We start from the raw sequence: 21721 nt of genomic DNA, 5'->3' as shown, positions 1-21721 counted from the left end.
GACTCTTGAAAGTTACATCATATAATTATTTTTGTATTGTGTAATCTACAGAATATGTACCCCTGTATAATAACTTAAAATACCTTATATTTAGCAAATGCATTCCACTTCATTGGAATGCATCAAAGCGCTGCTGTCCCGGTACTTCCGAGCCTCTTCAATCTTTTGACATTTGGTGAGGGCGGAAGTTGTAGTGCCCTCACAGTGGGCCTTATTCTAGTTCACTCTTTCTGACACAATCCTTCTTAGATGGACAAAACCATGTGCACTGCAGGGGGTGGGGGGGGGGCAGATGTAAAATGTGCAGAGAGAACTAGATTTGGGTGAATTATTTTGTTTCTGTGCAGGGTAAATACTGGCTGCTTTATTTTTACACTGCAATATAGATCTCATTTTGAAGCAAATCCCCACCCAAATCTACTTCTCTCTGCACAAGTAACATATGCCCCACCTGCAGTGCACATGGTTTTGTCCATCCAAGAAGGAATTTGTCAGAAAGAGTGAACCAAAATAACCCCCAGTATTTTTTATTTTATCGCTAATTTGCGTAGGTGTGGATTATTTCATTGGATTGCAGTTGGATTGTACCCATGTGGGCTCGCTATGCTCAGCGCCCTTCGGGCACGGTTGCTCGCCACACTTTTATATTCCCCCTCCAGGTATATGTGGACCCAGGCATGATGGGAAATGTCAGAAGACAGAAGGGGTTCTAGCCGGAACACAGACAGCTCGAGAGTCAACACGTACTCCATAATCAATCACTATTTATCAATATAATTATAAGGCAAGTGTAAAATATTTAGAAAAAAATACATAATGATGATTTTCCACTCCAGAAAATTGCTTTTGATCATTACAGTTTATGAGTTTTCATGATTTCATGATATAAACAAATGTGGCACAAACATGGAACATTGCATTAAATATAGTGTCACATTTCATAAACAACAGCAATTATATATTATAAAATACAATAAAAACACACATATATAAATAAGTGTAATGGGTTTTTCCTGTATAAATAGAAAAGAGTGTGAAATCTATTTACAGTACTAAAGTCTTAATAAATTATCAAGCAAGTTACAATTTTTTTTTTTTATCTAAAAAGTCACTGAATTAACAGGATAAAATAACATGTACAGTTTTTGCATGCAAACTCATTTTTGAAACAGTGACAAAATGGAAATCTTATCCACGTTACTTGTTATTAATTTTCTTGATTTAATGTTGCTTAGTTTTTAAAAATTCATATTCGATATTCTATTCGATTACGGTATAAATTGTAGACATTGTCTAGGTCGACACCTGGAAATGGTCGACATACCCAAGGTCGACATTGACAAAGGGTTGACACAATTTTATGGTCGACATAGGCATGGTCGATACGAATAAGATTGACATGCGGATTTCAAGTTTTTTTGAGTCTATGTCAACACTTGTCAAAATGGACTCCATATAAGTGTACCGCATCCCCTCGCATGGCTCGCTGCGCTCACAATGTTTCGGGCAATATTGTATTCCTGCTCTATGCCCACTTATTTTATTTATTTATTAACAGTTTCTTATATAGCGCACACATGTTCCGCAGTGCTTTACAGAGTATCAGTCCCTGCCCCAGTGGAGCTTACAATCTATATTCCCTACCACACATATACATGCACACAGACATTCTAGGGTTAATTTTTTGGTTGGATGCCAATTAAACTACCAGTATATTTTTGGATTGTGGAAGGAAACTGGAGTACCCCGAGGAAACCCACGCAAGTACGGGGAGAATATACAAACTCCGCACAGTTATAGCCATGGTGGGAATCGAACCATAGTAAAGTATGAAAAACCATCTTAAAAAAAAAGCATGTGTCGACCTTTGGTTATGGTTTGGTTATGGTTGACCATTTCAAGGTGTCGACCTAATCAGTTTAGACCATTAGTGACCGCATACCATTTTATTCATACTCTAGATAAAGTGGTTAAATTTAGAGATGAGAGGGTTCGGATCCTAGAGAGGGAGACCTAAACATGCTAAGGGGCTGCTATCAGTCCTGGGGTGCTCGCATGTATGCCGTATAATTCCAGGGGTGCCCCCATTTGTCCCATATCAGTCCAGGGGTGCCCGCATGTTTCCCATATCAGTCCAGGGGTGCCCCCATTTGTCCCATATCAGTCCAGGGGTGCCTGCATGTGTCCCATATCAGTCCAGGGGTGCCCGTATGTGTGCCGTATAATTCCATGGGTGCCCCCATGTGTCCTGTATCAGTCCTGGGGTGCCCGCATGTGTGCCATATAATTCCAGGGGTGCCCCCATGTGTCCCGTATCAGACCAGGGGAGCTGCCCTTTTTTTTTACGGTGTTTTTATTTTTTACTGCAAGGGCTGTTAAATGTGCTGTAGTCCAGGGGTGAGCCAAGAGTGCTGTATAATTCATGGGGTGTTGCTAAATCTGCCATATAATTCCAGGTGTGTTGCTCTTTTTTTTTAATTAAAAGAATACTATTTTTTTCTTTTTACTGAAGGAATGTCTGCCGTATAATTCCATGTCTGCCACCATGTGTGCCTTATCAGTCCAGGGGTGCCGCCACCTGTGCCGTATAATTCCATGTGTGCTGTATCAGGTCAGGAATGCCCGCATGTGTGACGCATAATTCCTGGGGTGAGCAAAGTGTTTCATATAATTCATGGGTTGCTGCCAAGTCTTCTGTATAATTCATGGGGTGCTGCTATAAGTGTGTCGTATCAGTCCAGGTGTGCCCGCATGTGTGCCGTATAATTCCAGGGGTGAGCCAAGTCTGCCATATAATTCATGGGGTGCTGCCATGTGTGCTGTAATAGTCCAGGGGTGATGCAAAGTGTTCCGTATCAGTCCAGGGGTGATGCAAAGTGAGCCGTATCAGTCCAAGGGTGAGCCAAGTGTGCTGTATAATTTATGGGGTGCTGCCATTTTTTTATTAAAAGAATAAAAAAGTTTTATTTCTTTTTACTGCAGGAAAGTCACCATGTGTGCCGTATAATTCCATGTGTGCTGTATAAGTCTAGGGGTTCCACCATCTGTGCCGTATAATACCATGTGTTCCGCCATGTGTGCTGTATCAGGTCAGGGGTGCCATCATCTGTGCCATATAATTCCTGGGGTAAACCAAGTCTGCCGTATAATTTATGGGGTGCTGCCAAGTGTGCTGTATTAGTCCAAGGGTGATGCTAAGTGAGCCATATCAGTCCAGTGTTTGTGCCGCCCACTTGTGTCGCTTATCATAGTCATCCAGCTACCTTGGTGCAACCATTTGGCCTAAAAACAATATTGTGAGGTGTTTAGAATAGACTGGAAATGAGTGGAAATTAATGTTATTGAGGTTAATAATAGCGTTGGAGCAAAAAAAAAAATCAGAACCCAAAACGTTTAGGGGGTGTTTTGGCAAAACCCATTAGAACCCAAAACCTGAAGGTAATCAGAACCCAAAATGCGAAAAGTGGCCGGTGCACATCCCTAGTTTAATTGGACTAGCCTGCAATCTTCACAGAGAAAAAAAATGTAATTATTGTATGTAATTACAGAAGCACTACATTACACATTTAAATTCTTGTTTGCACTTTGTAATCCATTAATAATGTTTATTTTTCCTTTTACATCCTTTTTTGTATTAATACTAAACTAGCAACAAAATTATATTGATATACATTCTCAACAGGGCAATTAACTCTGCATAAACCAAAAAGATATTAAAATATTGGATGCATTCCTGTATGTATGGTACAGTGGGCCGGGATGCTTCTAGTTCACCGAACCAATGCACATCTGTCTCACCAGCTGGTGTGTGAATTTAGGGGGTCATTCCGATTGACTCAGTAAGCACGCAGCTTGCCAAGTCCCTGTGACGCTGCCCCACCGAATATCTGCAAACACAAAATGGTCAGCTCTGTTTTTTGACATAAGTATGTCTCTGGTCTCTGAACAAACTGAACAAAAATGTTTTTCCAGATGAAAGGTTTTAGTTGAGCAGTGAAGAAATTCTTATTGATAGACTTCTACATCTAATGGTGTGTACACACGGGCTGATATGGCTTCCCATGTTGCCGATATAGTGAACATCGGAAGCCATATCGCATGCAAATCGCATGCTTTTTTAGGGCTTGCGAGCCCGATGCGCTGCCGATGCGCGCTCCCATGTGAGTGCAAATCGGCAGCCAGATAGAGAGGTCAGCCAAGACTATATAGTGCAGATCTGCACTATATAGTCTAAATTGTGCCGCTCCATGCATGCCGTGCTATGCGAGTCCCGATACGATCTGATCGCATTGGGACTCGCATAGCACGGCATATCGCCTCCGTGTGTACACACCATAAAGGACACAATCATGTTTATGTACTGTAGCATAAAAATAGTAAACAAAAAATGACAACTCCTGCAAATCACTAGAATGTGTTTAACACATGGCAATTTAAAAATCTACAATTGATACATTCAACATACTGTACATGTATGCCTTCACTTTCTGTTTCTTTTAGAACAATCTTTTGTGTTAAATGTATCTTACATTATTCCTTTAACAGCTTTAGTTTTTTTGGGTGACATTCTATGCTATGCGATTTTCGTTATTTTGCGGTAATTAGACCACAAAATGGCGATATCGCATTTTCCCATTAAATCGTTGATTTAATGGGATGCGCATAGGGGCTGAAATCGCATATTTTGTGCGTTAAGGTCTGGTGAATAAAAATGCGAGATTAATTCGCATTTTTATCGCATCCAGATGTTTGCGCACAGAAAAGTATACAAGTCGCTTATTTAATGCTATGCGCATTTGCACATCGCATTTTTTAAGTGACTAATTTTCGCACTAATTTCAGACCTGGGTCTGTTAGGCGAATTAGCCAGAACCCTGCACAGATCGCAATGTTCCGTGCAGGGTTCTGCTGTAAAAAATAAAACAAATGGTTAAATAAAAAAAAAAAACGAGCGCGGGGTCCCCCGCCCGAGTGTAACCAGCCCCGGGCTCACTGAGCCGGTGCTGGTGACATAAAATCAGGGTCCCCGACAAATAGGGGTCCCCTTGATTTTATGAAACCCGCACCGGGCTCAAGGTCCGGCGCTGGTTCCCAAAATACGGGGGACAAAGTGACTAGGGGTCCCCCGTATTTTAAGAACCAGCACCGGACACAACCAGCCAGCAGGGTAATGCCACAGCCGGGGGGAGACTTTTTATACAAGTCCCCCCGGCCAAAGCATTAACCCCCTGGCTGGTCAGCATGGGCAGGGGTCCTGGGGAAGTGGGGACCCCCCGAATGAAGGGGTCCCCCCCCTCCAGGACTTACCAGCCCAAGCTGATAGTCCGGGGCTGTCCTCCATGCCCCTGGGCTGTGGGCATGGAGCTGATGCTTTGTGTAAAAAAAAGAATGATAACTATTGTTTTACACTGGCGAACTATGAGTCCCAGCAAGCCTACCCCGCATGCTGGGACTTGGGGAACCACAAGTCCCAGCATGCGGGGCATTAAAGGGCCCACTGGCACTTGTAGTTCTGCAGTGTAAAAAATAGTGCACAAAATCACACTGACACCCTGTAAAATAAAACTTTAATACACACAAAACACACACACACTGATACTTACCTACCTTGAGCCCGTAGGTCGGTCCCTGGATCCTGGATTCTTCCTCCGGGGCTCCAGGGCAGAAGAGTCCGGTTCCGGGGCCTTGGTCCTGGTTCCGGGGCTGGTCCTGGGGTTCCGGGGCTCCTGGCGTGAAGAATCCGGGGTCCGGGATCCGTGGTAGTCCAGAGGGGTACCTAAGGAGGAAAATCCAACTCGCCTGCTCCCCGGCGGCGCCCTCCGGTGACAGCGCTGCTCCAGACTGGTACCCGGCTTGCAGGAGGTTGTCCGGCGCTGAGATGTTTCCTCCTCGCCGTCTCTGAACAGAATGATTTCTCGGCCAATCAGGAGCCGAGAAAGTCGGCTCCTGATTGGCCAGAAATCATTCTGAATATAGACGCCGAGGGAGTAACATCTCAGCGCATCCAGAGCTGAGATGTTACTCCCTCGGCGTCTATATTCAGAATGATTTCTGGCCAATCAGGAGCCGACTTTCTCGGCTCCTGATTGGCCGAGAAATCATTCTGTTCAGAGACGGCGAGGAGGAAACATCTCAGCGCCGGACAACCTCCTGCAAGCCGGGTACCAGTCTGGAGCAGCGCTGTCACCGGAGGTCGCCGCCGGGGAGCAGGTGAGTTGGATTTTCCTCCTTAGGTACCCCTCTGGACTACCACGGATCCCGGACCCCGGATTCTTCACGCCAGGAGCCCCGGAACCCCAGGACCAGCCCCGGAACCAGGACCAAGGCCCCGGAACCAGACTCTTCTGCCCTGGAGCCCCGGAGGAAGAATCCAGGATCCAGGGACCGACCTACGGGCTCAAGGTAGGTAAGTATCAGTGTGTGTGTGTTTTGTGTGTATTAAAGTTTTATTTTACAGGGTGTCAGTGTGATTTTGTGCACTATTTTTTACACTGCAGAACTACAAGTGCCAGCGGGCCCTTTAATGCCCCGCATGCTGGGACTTGTGGTTCCCCAAGTCCCAGCATGCGGGGTAGGCTTGCTGGGACTCATAGTTCGCCAGTGTAAAACAATAGTTATCATTCTTTTTTTTACACAAAGCATCAGCTCCATGCCCACAGCCCAGGGGCATGGAGGACAGCCCCGGACTATCAGCATGGGCTGGTAAGTCCTGGAGGGGGGGGACCCCTTCATTGGGGGGGTCCCCACTTCCCCAGGACCCCTGCCCATGCTGACCAGCCAGGGGGTTAATGCTTTGGCCGGGGGGACTTGTATAAAAAGTCTCCCCCCGGCTGTGGCATTACCCTGCTGGCTGGTTGTGTCCGGTGCTGGTTCTTAAAATACGGGGGACCCCTAGTCACTTTGTCCCCCGTATTTTGGGAACCAGCGCCGGACCTTGAGCCCGGTGCGGGTTTCATAAAATCAAGGGGACCCCTATTTGTCGGGGACCCTGATTTTATGTCACCAGCACCGGCTCAGTGAGCCCGGGGCTGGTTACACTCGGGCGGGGGACCCCGCGCTCGGTTCTTTTTTTTACAACCTTGCGCTGTCCTGCAAATGTGCGATTTTCAGACATGAAAATCGCACATTTTCAGGACTAAAAACAGCGCACCACTTCGCTGCAAATCGCCCCTATTCGCACTTTTCAGCCTCCAATGCGCATCACATTAAATATGCGCATTTAGGCTGAAAAATGCGATTTCAAAATAGGCGATTTGCGGCGATGTGGTGTGCGAATTAAACATGCGCATTTAGCGCATAGCATAGAATGTCACCCCTTGAGTTCAAAGGGTTTCACTGCTCTCTGCTGGCAGAACAGAAGATAACAGCTCAGACTTGATGTGACTGCACTTAACATTGTGCAACACATTGGACCCCATTTAATTACAAGCAATAAGCAATGGATCACTCTTTTCTAATGGCAAAATGTGCTTAAAAATCTTTTTGGTATCTTTTAAGGCAGATACGGCAATTTGTCTAATTGTAGTGAGCAGCGCTCTCCAAACTACAATCTCAATACAAAGCACAACAGAATTTGCTGCACTATATAAGAACCTGTTAATAAATGAATGATAAAGGTGAGCTTTGTATTTATCAATGATGAATATCAGAATCGTAAAGCTCATTATGAAGATTCAAACTGGTTAGGTAACTCTGACGTCCAGCTGTGTTGGCGAGTGGAAATATCCCGGTGGGTAGCCAGCAGGTAAAGTCTAATTTCTACTAGGCCAGTGGCTCTCAAACTCGGTCCTGAGGGCCCCACACAGTTCACGTTTTCCAGGTCACCCTGCAAGTGCACAGGTGCACTCATTGCTCACTGACACATTTTAAAAGATCCACAGGTGGAGCTAATTATTTCACTTGATTCTGTGCAGAGACCTGCAAAACATGCACTGTGTGGGATTCTGAGGACCGACTTTGAGAAAATGTGCACTAGGCTCAAGGATTCCTGATGTCACAAGCACGTGACATGCGACAACAGGGGGGAGGAACAAGGTCAGAACATGAGTCTCATGGACATGAAAATTTTCCTGTGCATCTGCAGGTGGGACCGTGACCATTTGCTTAGGAGGTCTAGTATGAGATCGCCTCGAGAGAGGCAAAAATCTTGCCCAGGACCCAGATGCATTGATGGACAGAGACTTTTACCGCAGCCAATAGATAGCTCACCAGGATCTGGAGCGCTTGAACCTTGTCCCCTGGCAGAAATACTTTCTGCTCCCTGGTATCCATTACCATGCCCAGAAACAGCAGCCGCTGCGATGGGATCAGCGAGGACTTACAAGAAAATAAGGATCAAATATGGCTTGAGGTAACATGTTTAAAAAAGGGGCAGACTACATGGGCCAAGTGGTTCTTATCTGCCGTCAAATTCTATGTTTCTATGAGACCCAAAATGTACCCTAGCCACTCTTCAGGCACACTGCTTCGCTCTCCACCTGGTTACTGAAGGGAATATATGTTGACATGGATACTGACAGTGCTATACCATAGACCTGGCTCCCCCCCCCCCCCGCCGTGGTTGTGACATCAGTGGTCCTTTAGCCCACTAGGATATAGCAGCTACCACAGCCAGCATGTAGGACTTTACTGACAATGCAGTGCTGCAGCTCTGTCTCTCCAACCTTTCCCTTACAATTTCAGAGCACAGTAGGGTTAAATATCAGCAGCAGCAAGGGCAAGAGAGCAGGCACTATATTGCACCCTTTTTTACCCCCATGTTAAATGGGGCCTTTTGGTTTTAAACTTAAATGATGTTGTCTCTGTGATTGAATACATTTACTAAGGTATCTCCTGTAAAGCTGGGCCACCCTTGTAAAAAGACAATAAATAATAAAAAAAAAAAACCCTGCAGCGCATTTGGTATTCAATTAAGGAGCTAAGAATGGGATGAACTTTTTTCTTGCACCTCCAGAGCAAGTCTGATTTTTCCTAAAATCATTACTTTTAGAAAAAGTCACCATGGTGACATCCCACCTGAAGACTAGTTAAGCAATTCCATTTAACTTAATTAATCAAAAAATGACTCACCTAGTGCTGCACAATCTCTAGTGGCCAGCTTCATCTTTCTAAATATCATGGGGAAGATGTTGCTGGTTGGGGAGGAGGCGCCGTGAGCCCAGGAGAACCAGGAGATCTGAGTATTTTATTAAATTTTTACCCACCACAGTGTTATCAGCGCTTTACAAAAAAAAAAAAATTAGATCGTGCATATCCACAAAAATTCTAAATTGGGCGCAAGGTGCACAAGGTTTTTCCCCTTTCTAAACATTGCATCCAATGAAATTCCTCCATAATGCATCATGTGTAGTGCTGCCGGATATCCTGTCAGATTCATGATTAAAATATATAAATGTGAATAAAGCAAGCAGCAGATTTAGAAAAAAAAGCAGACAAGTAAAAGTTCATGAATGGTGCTAATGGATTAGAATTTAGTAGAACATTGAAGCAACATTTTTAAAGAGAAGTATGGCATGGTCTGGTCACAATGATTGCTTTCACAGAACAGAAGGAAGGAGTATTGTGTACCTGCTTTAAAGGAGGTCTCATAGTTGCCTGATTGTACTGCGTCTTTCCCATTTTTAAATGACTGGTACTCAGGGCCAATGTAAGGCTTTTTAGCACACTAGGCAGAACCAGTGGTGTAAGTGCACACCAGGCACCTGGAGGCAAAATGTCAATGGTGCCCCTCCTTCCTTACTTCACCACTAACACACCAGGAGCCAAGCCAAATTAAGGGTCACATGGCTTGGAGACAGGATAGCTATTCATAATGATATTGTAAACTAGTAAAGGGACTGGCATGTGCCAGGTCACTTGGTACCCCCACCCACCACTTCTACCATGCAAACACTGCCACATATTCAGAAACCCACAGCCACATATGAACACACTCATAGAAACATACTGTACACATCCATACTGTACACAGCCAAAAGTGACCCTGGTGTGTGCTCTCCTATATGTCACTGCCCCTGGCAATTTCATCCGTCCCTAACCTTAATTGCCAGTCATTTACCTTAGCAGCAGCAGCAGCAGCATGGATGGAGGGGGGTTGTTTGAGTGGGAGAGGAGCAGTAGAGCTCCTCTGGCAGGAGGCGGAGTTTGACAGACAGTGCCCCCGCCTCCTGACTGCTGAGTTCTACAGCCTGTCTCCTGCTCGATCAACTCCCACTGTGCCGTCGCTGCTCCGCGTCCTGGTGTCGCTAAGCAGCATTTCTTGATGTAAGTGGCTGGGACACCAGAAGCAATAGAGACGGTTGTGTGCCCCCTTAAGGTCAAACTCCTGGCGGCGACCAACTCCGTTGTCTGTGGTACTTCCACCACTGCAACTTACTGCTCCCTCACAGACACATCCAACCCCACATTGCCAGAACTACCCACTTTCCAGATACTCAAGAAAATGTGGAGGTGGCATCTTAGAAGATTCACACTTGTGTTAAGTACAAGGATGATTCTCAAATTGATTCTCTTTCAATTTAAATAGACACTTACAATATTACCAGCCTGCTGGCTTTCCATTTAGATGAAAAGTACTGTAAAGCATATTGGCACACATATTGGCACATTGACGTATTTGTGAACTGTTTGAACAGTTAAAGTTAAGACAATTTTTTTTAAACTACTGCAACTCGTACAAATATCCTGGCACATACTGTATACAGAAAGGTTTTGTGCTTATTTCTAATACAGAGGCTACAGGTTTATGAGTATCACACCCGCAAATCCCTACAATCGCGTAGAAGTTACTTTGTTCAGGCTTCTTCTCTTAGCCAGAATGGAAGACTTCACCGGTTCCAGTTTTGGTGCTTGGGGCCTATGGTGCAGTGCATAATACGTAGCTTCCACTGCAGCCTGCAAATACATACATATAACATAAATTAAATGGCAAAGCTTTAGGTTAATGAATAAATGATTGCAGAAAAAATTTAGTACAAAAAAAAAGAACTGCCTAGGTTTAGTTGTATAAATCATCATCAATATTACACAGTGCTAATATGGATTCAAAATTTTTTACACTTTTGTTTATTTGTCTTAAGGTGCCCATACACGTTGCAATTTTAACATGCGTTTTGAACTTCTAAAGTTCAATACGCATCGCATCGGTTAAAAACACACCGTGTGCCTGTGGGGATGCGATGTGCGTCCCAGCGGGTACAATATTGTATAGCACAAAAAGTATCTGCAGGCAGTACTTTTTGTGCTACATCGCATCACATCACATCAGTTTTGTAGTACATGCGATGCGTTGTCCATCAACTAAACTAAAATCGCGTCCCCCTACAAATGCCAAAATCGCACGGCACAAATGAAGTTCAAAACTCACAGCACACATATTGCAACGTGTATGGGCACCTTTATTTATAGAACTTGTTCATGTGATAAGGAGTTATAAAATTGCTTATAAACAATATATGATTAATGTGCAGTCATGGACAAACTTTCATTTACCCCTAAGAGTTAAGTTTGATATTTTTTTGTGGTGCACTACTGGTTCCTGCAAGGCCTGACAGACCTAAACACTTTAGTTATGCTACTAAAGTGGCTAGCACCTATATAGCTACATACACCAGCATGCCCTAGCATCCTGGGGCCATTAGGGCCTGTAGTGTATCTGCAAACACTAAAACTGTAAATAAAAAACTAATTCATTGAGACATTTAGACCAATATATTAACCCCTTCAGTGGTGAGATTGTTGTTGCCATGTCACACCTCCCAGGGTTGGTTTGTTAAATGATGGGGTTTATCATTTAAATTCAAATGTATAGGAATACAATAAAAAAGATTTACATATGTCATGAAGGTAGAGTATATTAGTATATTATAACAATTTAGGTGAATTTGAGCAAAATCATATAAACAAATTCTAATACTTTCTTCTGAAAATTTTCTAAGCAGCCTTCTGGATATAATTGGACATTCCCACACAGCTTACATTCCCATCTTATTTCTATTCTTCTTGGACAATCTTGGCACAATCTACTGGGACTTTTTCGTGTGGCTGATATACAGTACCAGGGGCAAACGCAGGATTTTCAGAAGGGGGTTTCCAGAGGGGCGGAGCAAAGCACGGAGATGGACACTTAGGTGACCCAGTATATGCTGGGTCAGTTAAAGTATTATAGATAGACCAAATTTATATAAATAATAATAATAATAAAAAATATATATACACATACATACATACATACAGGGGCGTCAACAGCAGCGTAGACCCCTGGGCATAGCAATGTATTGGGGCACCTACCGATCCTCCAGCGGTAGGGGTGGGCTAAGCTTTGATGTCCCCCGGGTGGTAGGGGGTATTATATCAACCGCTCAGCATGTAGGGCCTGGATCAGTAATTTTCACTAATTACCCCTTTACTGCACAGATGGTGGGAGATGGGGTGGAAGAAGGGGGCATTGGGCTGAATGAAGGGGCCCTGATACATAACTTCCAGGGTGGTAGAGGATGTTTAATATGCAGAGGAGAGGTGTATAGTGGAGTGGGCTTATTATTCATAATTTTCTGGTGGGAGGACAGCTTGTTTGACTGCAGATATTTCCAGTTCCCAGAAATAGATTTCTTAGATTGTAATGGAATTAAAAACTAGAGAATCCCACCTATCAAATGGTATTGGGGACTAGGGGATCAGAATTCAAGAGGCAGAGCAATCTGCCAACGAGAATATAAAACTACATACCAGGTGTGTGGAGCTGAAGCAGTTACCAGCTACTGGAAGGCTGATATCTCTGGTTCTGGGCACAGTAGAGGCAAGCTTCTAGTGTCCATCAAAGGGCATATACCCTCAGAAAAACTCTGTCAGACAGAACCTGAAATATCTGACTGGGAAGTGCAATTAACAGGCTTGGATGAGGACCACTGCTTTGGCCAGTATTCAATGGCCGGGGGTCGCGTGCGGCAGCGAATCCTGTGTAGGATTCGCTGCACTTTCTCCGTGATTCTCCCTGCTGGGAGATTCGCCGGCATTCACCCGTCCACTGTATTCAACGCGTCAGGGGCTCTTCGCCCCTGACGGCGATAATTACTCTCTGCGGCGAATGGCACTCGGCTCTCTCCCTGGCTCTCTCCCCTGCTGCTGCGGCCAGGGGATTGAGCGGAGACACGGCGGGGGAACGCGCTGATGCTGCCAGGAGCCCCGCACAGCCTGAGGACAGGGACGGGTCCAGCAACAGCAGACCTCCGACTCCAGCAGTCCCAGCGCTGACATTTGCTATCACCGCGCTGTGGCTGCCGGAGCCAAAGGACTGCTGCTGCTGGACCCGTCCTCAGCCTGGCAGCGCTCCCTGCGACATCAGAGCGCTCCCCCGCCGGGACACCAGTCCTCACATCCCCCTGCCGGGACTCCTGACTCGGGCATTGGCTGTGAGCGGCAGCTCAGGGGAGCAGTGCACTGATGCTGGAGAGGGAGGGGGGGGGGGGGAGATAACCTGCAGGGGAAACTACACACACGTCGCCAGACTCCTACAGTCCTGCTGCATGCCCTCCCAGGCAGCCTCTGCTGGTAATCTGGTATCTTGCTGTGGAGTTTGTCAGCGCTCAGAACAGTGAGTGGCCGGCACCAGATGAGCGCAATTTGTGCCCTGTTCTGTGATCTGATGCTAGTCATATGCTCTGGGTGTATATGCTGCTTCTCCCCCTGTATCCCCCTGCTGCTGTCAGTGGCAGCCTGATGGTTCCAGGTTGTGGCACTGGCACTGCCAGGCAGAGGGCACACACTGATCCCCCCTGCCCGCCAGCGCTACTGAACTCTGCGCTGCCACCCCGCTGCATGCCACCCACCAGTGGGCAGGGGTCCCTGCAGGCCTTATGTGAAATCAGCGGGGCCCCCCTGCAATATGTAATGTAATCAGCAGCACAGCATATGTAATGTCACCAGCAGCCCCCCCCCCCCCTGCCCGCATATGGTACGTTTAAAAAAAATATTTTAAAATTAAAAATATATTTATGTGATAGCAAGACTCTTTAAATAATTAAATAACTGATTTTTTTACACCAATTTTTTTTAAAAAAAGCCTTTATTTTGAAAGATCACATTCCAGTTCTCCAAAAAAAGATGCCGAATGCAAATTGGAGAATCATGGCGAAAATCACTGGAGAAAGCAGTTCTCCACTTCAGCATTGAATACACTCTCGGCGAATTCCACTGAAAACCCCATTGAAAACCACTGGCGAATCGCGGTGAATCACAAACGGAGAATCGCCAGCCATTCCCTCTTTATTTGCAGCGAATTGTGTCCATTGAATAGGGCGAATTGTTTTTCCTGTGAGAAAATTCTCCAGAAAACAGGCGAATTGCCAGATTCATTGAAAAAAATGGCGAATCAGAGGCATTGAATACTGGCCTTTGAAGTCAGATATCTCCAGTTCCCAAGGGCCGATTTTTTAAATTCTTGTACCATTGGAAAGAGGGGACCCTCAGCTTTCAGATTAGTACCCTTAGACTCCTGGGGGGATTTCTGGGTACTCAGAAATCCCGCTCATAGAAAAAGTCTGGCGACATTGTACTAGGTCAAAGTATTGTAATGGTACTGGAAATGAGCGCTGCCTGCACATACAACATAAATCTTCCAGGATAGCCCTTATTTGCAGCACAGCAGAGCCACTCAAGCGGCTAATATAATCTAATTAATATAATAAGCTTGTGACCTTACATACTGTATGTTTGGGTTTGTGATCGCATTTACATTCTTCTACTTCACTGAGAGCAGTGTGGTGGCATGAACATAATTACCTGCACCCTAGGTCAGGTCTAGTGGGCTCTGGTTTGCTCTTCTGGAGTTCAGTTGTATAACTGCCCAATGTTATGTATAGGAAAAGGCAGAACAACTTGCATGCGATAACATTTTCAGTTAAAGAGCTTCATACAGACCTTCACAAGGTGGAAATCATGTCGGCTTAGTTGATCTTGTGACAAATACTCTCTGTTCACAATCCAAGGGTGGTGCAAGACTTGAGATGCAGTCAGACGCTGATGGGGATCTACATGAAGCATTTTAGACACAAGATCCTAAAACCAAAACACAGGCACACTTTTTTGTTGCCATTAATATTAAATAAAACACATGAATAAATAAGAAAAGGACAATGGATACAGGATGAACAGGGTATAGCACAATTTGGTAAAGAAATGGGGGGAATACAGTATGCTGACGACTGCTGGGAAATGTGGTCAAGTAATAAAGGATGACGAGAGCTAACGCTTCAGTGTCCAATATTTTTATATACTGTATAATAAAACTTTGCGTGGTTAAATTAATTACAACATGATTATCATGTAAGACCATGATTTAAAACATAATGGGGGACAAATAGTAGGACAGGGGTCAGGAAACATTACCTTTTACCCCAAAATATATTTAGATATGCTAACGTTACCCCCTTAATTTGAAAGGAAGGAAATCATATTATTGTAATACACACTGTACCCCCAGAAATTGATTATATAAGTTAATACGGTACACAGCCTGGCAGCCATTGATGATGATGATGATGATTACCATGTATGGCTCTGTGTGGTACAAAATTTGCATGGTAATCATCATCATCATCAATGGCTGCCAGGCTGTGTGTTAGGCACAAGGTGCCGGGAACCCAAAGTGGAGGTATCGACACGGCTCAGACGTGCTAGGAGACCCGGTAACTGTGAAGCTAAATGGGTCCTAGCTGGTAATCATCACCGGTCGACATGGGCCACAGAGGAATCAACAGGGTAATGAAGGGCGATAGCCCTGGAGGCCCACTGGGTAATAGCGAGGGCAGGTGACTGACCGGGAGGTGGAGATGATCAGCACCGGTAGGGAGGAAACTGTCTCGGCCCCTAGCTCCGTTGTCACCCAGTACGTCCCACGGTAGGTGCGGAGGCCCTAAATCTTCTCGCACGGCAGCCACGTTTGAAGCACGGGTTAAGCCTGTACAACTCCGGTGCCCTCCAAAGCGTTTTAGGTGGTGGCGACAACCTACCGTTGGAGGAACGAGGTGGACAAGGGGAGAACTAACTGAATGACCCCGGTGGCCGAGACAGGGGACAGGGAGATGGACAAGGGAATGGACGGGAGCCCTGGTAACCCCTGAACACTGAACCTAGCACTGATAACAATACACAAAATAATAAACCACGGTACAGCAGGAAGAAATGGTAATAAGGAGTGCGTAACGATACCACTCCAGGGCCCAAGGCAGAAGACAGAAATATCTCCAAGGAAACTGCAGGAAGCCGGAAGCCAGGAGAAAGTCTGCACAGATCCTCTGAGCTGCAGGATCCACCGACTACAGGCAGGGAAGCAATGTGGGTCTGGGAGCTGGAGAGACCCCAAGTCTGATGCAGGGAAGGAACTGCGGTAGCTGAGGAGAATGGAAGAGACACCCCAGGGTGCCTAAAGAGTCCTATAACCAGCGACTTGCTGGGCTGAGGAATCTCCATTTATAGGAGAAAGTGTGCGTGCAGCACACTGTGCGGGGCGCGTCGTGATGACGCGGCGGGGAAGGACGCCGGCGGCCGCACGACGTGGTTGCCAGGCAACGCCCCGATGCTCGGACGCCGGGCGTGGCGTCACCGACGCTCAGGACGTTGCCGACGCTCGGGGTGTTGCTGAGCAACGTCCTGATCGTCAGAGGACCGCCCGCCGTGCACCCCGGAGGACGGGGAGGTGACTGCACGGCGGCGGCGTCTGACAGTACCCCCCCCTCGAGGAGAGGTCAGCCGACCTCTGAAACCAGGCTTGTCAGGAAACGATTGAAAAAACTTTTTCTTGAGTGAAGGAGCATGGAGATCTTGATCAGCGACCCACGACCTCTCTTCCGGTCCGAAACCTTTCCAATGCACAAAAAAGAAGATCCTCCCTCTGGAAGTCTTGGAATCCAGGATGGAATCAACCACATACTCCTTTTGGCCATGACGTAAGATGGGCACTGGCCTGCGGACAACCGGCTGGAGAGCAGGTTTGAAAAGAGAGCAATGGAAAGTGTTGTAGATCCTGAGAGAGCGGGGCAGTCCTAATCTAAAAGCGACCGGGTTAACCTTTTTGATAATCCTGTAGGGACCGATGAAACGTGGGCCCAATTTGCGTGAGAACTGCCGGAGCTTGATATTCTTGGTAGCAAGCCAGACCCAGTCCCCAACCTTGAACTGGCACGGTCTCCTGTGGCGGTCAGAGAAGTGTTTGGCTGACCTGGCAGCAGAGAGGAGCGCTCCCCGAACCATGCGCCAAACCTTTCTCTTAGAAGCCACCCACCTAGAATTACCCACTTTGGCATCCGTGGGAAAAAAGGAATTCGCTCTAGGGTGGAAACCGTAATTGCAGAAAAACGGGGACTTTCTGGTAGCGGCATGCCAAGCATTATTATAAGAAAACTCCGCAAAAGGCAGATTCTCCACCCAGTCCCTTTGGGTCTTGGAAACGTAACACCGTAGGAATTGTTCCAAGGATTGGTTAACCCGTTCCGTCTGACCATTCGACTGTGGGTGAAAGGCCGTCGATGGGCTAAGTTTAACCTGCAGGGCTACACACACTGCTTTCCAAAAACTGGCGACGAACTGGACACCTCTGTCCGAGACAATGTCAGAGGGCAGCCCATGAGCACGAAAGATATGGGTGATGAATAAGGAGGCTAACGTTTTAGCCGAGGGTAAACCTTTGAGGGGTACAAAATGTGCCATTTTACTAAATCTGTCGACCACAACCCATATGGTATTAAAACCCGACGATGGTGGTAAGTCCGTAACAAAATCCATGGAGATGTGCGTCCAAGGTTTATCAGGCACAGGTAACGGCACAAGCTGCCCTATGGGGGAAAGACGAGAAGATTTGTTCTGAGCACATGCGTTACATCTGGACACTAACTGCTCCACTTCTGTCCTCATGTTGGGCCACCAGACCGCACGCGATATTAAGGAAAGTGTCTTGGAAACCCCCGGATGGCCGGCGGATTTACATGAATGGAATTCAGAAAAGACCCTTTCCCGGAGCTTCTGGGGAATAAATAATTTACCCTCCGGAGTGGTGGCAGGAGCCGAACATTGGGCCAGCAGCACCGAATCCAGTAGCCCTTGCGTGAGTCCAGCCAGAATGCATGAAGGTGGAATAATGGGATCGGGACGAGATACTGGATCTTGCATGGCCGCGAAGCTCCTGGACAAGGCGTCTGCTAAAACGTTTTTTGCCCCAGGTCGATAAGTAATTAAAAAATTAAACCTGGCAAAAAACAGAGCCCACCTCGCCTGCCGTGAATTCAATCTCTTGGCTGAGCGTAAATATGCCAAATTTTTATGATCGGTAAAGATCGTGACCTGATATTTGGCCCCTTCCAACCAATGCCTCCATTCTTCTAAGGCACATTTAATGGCCAGCAACTCCCTATTGCCGACATCGTAGTTGCATTCGGCCTCCGAGAATTTCCTAGAGTAAAAAGCACAAGGATGTAGCAAGCCATCCAGTTTGTCCATTTGAGAAAGAACCGCACCTACGCCAATCTCTGACGCGTCTACCTCAAGGATAAAAGGGAATTCAGGATCGGGGTGTCGAAGAATGGGAGCAGAAGAGAATGCCCGTTTGAGCTCTTTAAAAGCCTCAATGGCAGAACCAGGCCAAGATGCAGGATCGGCTCCCTTCCTGGTGAGGGCCACAATGGGGAAGACAATATCTGAGAAGTGGGAAATAAACCTCCTGTAGTAGTTCGCGAAGCCCAAAAATCTTTGAACCGCCTTCAAATTCGAAGGTTGCACCCACTCCTGAATGGCCTTAAGCTTGGCAGGATCCATGGCGAAACCCTTGGGAGAGATAATATAACCAAGGAACGAAATGGAATCTACCTCGAACTCACATTTCTCGAGTTTGGCAAAAAGATTATTCTCCCTAAGCTTCTGAAGCACAGCTCTGACATGCTGGCGATGAAGATCCAAAGAAGAAGAATAAATTAAAATGTCGTCAAGATACACCACAACAAAGATACCTAAAAACTCCCTGAGGACATCATTGATGAGGTCCTGGAACACAGCGGGTGCGTTGGCAAGGCCGAACGGCATGACTAAGTACTCATAATGGCCCGAGTGAGTGTTGAACGCCGTCTTCCACTCATCTCCCGCCTTAATGCGGATGAGATTATAAGCTCCGCGTAAATCAATCTTCGAAAAAACCACAGCTGCACGCAACTGATCAAAAAGACCAGAGATCAACGGCAAGGGATAAGAATTTTTTACCGTGATATCATTTAACTGGCGAAAATCAATGCAGGGACGTAAGGTCCCGTCTTTTTTTTTAACAAAAAAAAAACCTGTTCCAACTGGAGATTTAGAGGCTCTGATGAAGCCTTTTTTTTGGCTCTCCTCCACGTACTCCTGCATTGCCTTCTCTTCAGGCAAAGACAAAGAGTACAATCTACCCTTGGGTAATTTAGAGTCGGGTAACAAATTAATGGCGCAGTCATACGGGCGATGCGGAGGAAGAGAGTCCGCCTCTTTCTTAGAAAAAACATCCGCGAATTCAGCATACTGGGCAGGTAACCCAGCAGGAATGGAAGTGGTGAGAAGAGCTGGAAAACTGATACAATGCTCAAAACACTCCTTACCCCACCGTATCAATTCCCCAGACCGCCAATCAAAGATCGGGTTATGTCTCTTAAGCCAGGGAAGGCCAAGCACAATAGGTGTAATGGGACACTGAAGAACAAAAAACTTTATGCTCTCCGAATGGGAAAGTCCAACTCGAAAATCCACTAACTCAACAAAATGAGCGATTGCTCCACCGAGCAGAGTATTACCGTCTAATCCGCAAACGGTGAGCTGGGACGTCAACGGTTGCAGCGGTAATCCCAAATCATTGACAATTTTACTGTCCAAAAAATTGGCTGCGGCGCCAGAATCCACTAACGCCTTACCCTCCCAGGAACTGAAACTAACTGGGATAAATAATGAATCAGATGGGGAAAACAATGAAAGGCCCGAGAAGATACTCCCCATTACTTCTGGGCTCTGCCGTTTCCCTGTAACAGGGGACATTTGTTCAGGATATGATCCTTAGATCCACAGTACATACATAGCCCCAGGGAACGTCGTCGGGCCTTCTCCTTGGGAGTGAGTCTAGAAAATAACCTGGTAGCCCCAAGCTGCATGGGTTCACCCAAGTCTGGGGGAGCCTCCTCTGGGAGCTCAAAACTGGGTAATGCTTGAGCCTCTCTTTCGCACCGCCTCTCCCTAATCCTCCGATCGATACGTATGGCTAGAAGGATTAATTTATCCAAAGAAGGAGGAGAGGGATATTGTACCAAGCCATCCTTAACGTTATCCGCCAGACCTAGGCGAAACTGACTCCGTAGAGCTGGATCATTCCACCCAGAGTCGGCGGCATAACGTCTAAACTTGGCACTGTACTCCTCGGCAGACAGATGACCCTGTCTCAGGGCTCTAAGATAAGCCTCAGCGGAGGCTGATCTGTCAGGATCGTCATAAAGGACTCCTAATGCCTGAAAAAAGGCATCTACCGAGCGGAGAGCAGGATCGTCTGGAGCCAGACTAAAGGCCCAAGACTGGGGGTCCCCCTGGAGAAGGGAAATCACAAGACCCACTTTCTGTTGCTCGGAACCTGAGGAGTGCGGTTTTAACTGAAAAAACAACCTACAACTCTCTCTAAAATTTATGAAATGGGGCCTATGACCTGAAAACCTATCAGGGAAGTTAACTTTGGGTTCCTGGTGAGAACCCGCTGGTGGCTGAGCTGAGAATCTGGTCTCTACTTTAATTGACAAATCCTGTAACTGTTTGGTCAGTAGCGAAACCTGATTGGCCAGAGCTTGGGCCGCGTTGGGATCCATGACGACCAAGCAATAAAAAATGAAAAAATAGCGTAAGGGAATATGGACCGTTCACTAAGGGGGTGAATGGGCCCACAAAACTGTTGGCTGGTTATACTGTTAGGCACAAGGTGCCGGGAACCCAAAGTGGAGGTATCGACACGGCTCAGACGTGCTAGGAGACCCGGTAACTGTGAAGCTAAATGGGTCCTAGCTGGTAATCATCACCGGTCGACATGGGCCACAGAGGAATCAACAGGGTAATGAAGGGCGATAGCCCTGGAGGCCCACTGGGTAATAGCGAGGGCAGGTGACTGACCGGGAGGTGGAGATGATCAGCACCGGTAGGGAGGAAACTGTCTCGGCCCCTAGCTCCGTTGTCACCCAGTACGTCCCACGGTAGGTGCGGAGGCCCTAAATCTTCTCGCACGGCAGCCACGTTTGAAGCACGGGTTAAGCCTGTACAACTCCGGTGCCCTCCAAAGCGTTTTAGGTGGTGGCGACAACCTACTGTTGGAGGAACGAGGTGGACAAGGGGAGAACTAACTGAATGACCCCGGTGGCCGAGACAGGGGACAGGGAGATGGACAAGGGAATGGACGGGAGCCCTGGTAACCCCTGAACACTGAACCTAGCACTGATAACAATACACAAAATAATAAACCACGGTACAGCAGGAAGAAATGGTAATAAGGAGTGCGTAACGATACCACTCCAGGGCCCAAGGCAGAAGACAGAAATATCTCCAAGGAAACTGCAGGAAGCCGGAAGCCAGGAGAAAGTCTGCACAGATCCTCTGAGCTGCAGGATCCACCGACTACAGGCAGGGAAGCAATGTGGGTCTGGGAGCTGGAGAGACCCCAAGTCTGATGCAGGGAAGGAACTGCGGT

At 46.6% G+C, this 21721-nt stretch overlaps 1 protein-coding gene across 1 annotated transcript in view; it reads right to left on the bottom strand.

The window, feature by feature from the left end:
* Window positions 1–7062: 7062 nt before the first annotated feature.
* Window positions 7063–21721, bottom strand: part of RPS6KA2 (ribosomal protein S6 kinase A2) — a 178964-nt gene continuing 164305 nt past the window's right edge. The window contains exons 20-21 of the mRNA XM_083176465.1: window positions 14917–15054; window positions 7063–10893 (exon numbers count right to left, since the gene is read on the bottom strand). Of these exons, the coding sequence (XP_083032591.1) occupies window positions 10768–10893; window positions 14917–15054 (264 nt within the window). The 3' untranslated portion in view covers window positions 7063–10767. The remainder of the gene's footprint in view (window positions 10894–14916; window positions 15055–21721) is intronic.

Source organism: Crinia signifera, chromosome 3, assembly GCF_055691185.1.
Source record: "Crinia signifera chromosome 3, ASM5569118v1, whole genome shotgun sequence".
Classification (NCBI taxonomy): Eukaryota; Metazoa; Chordata; class Amphibia; order Anura; family Myobatrachidae; genus Crinia; species Crinia signifera.
The sequence above is the reverse complement of the archived record's forward strand: the minus strand, read 5'-3'. Positions and strand labels throughout refer to the sequence as shown.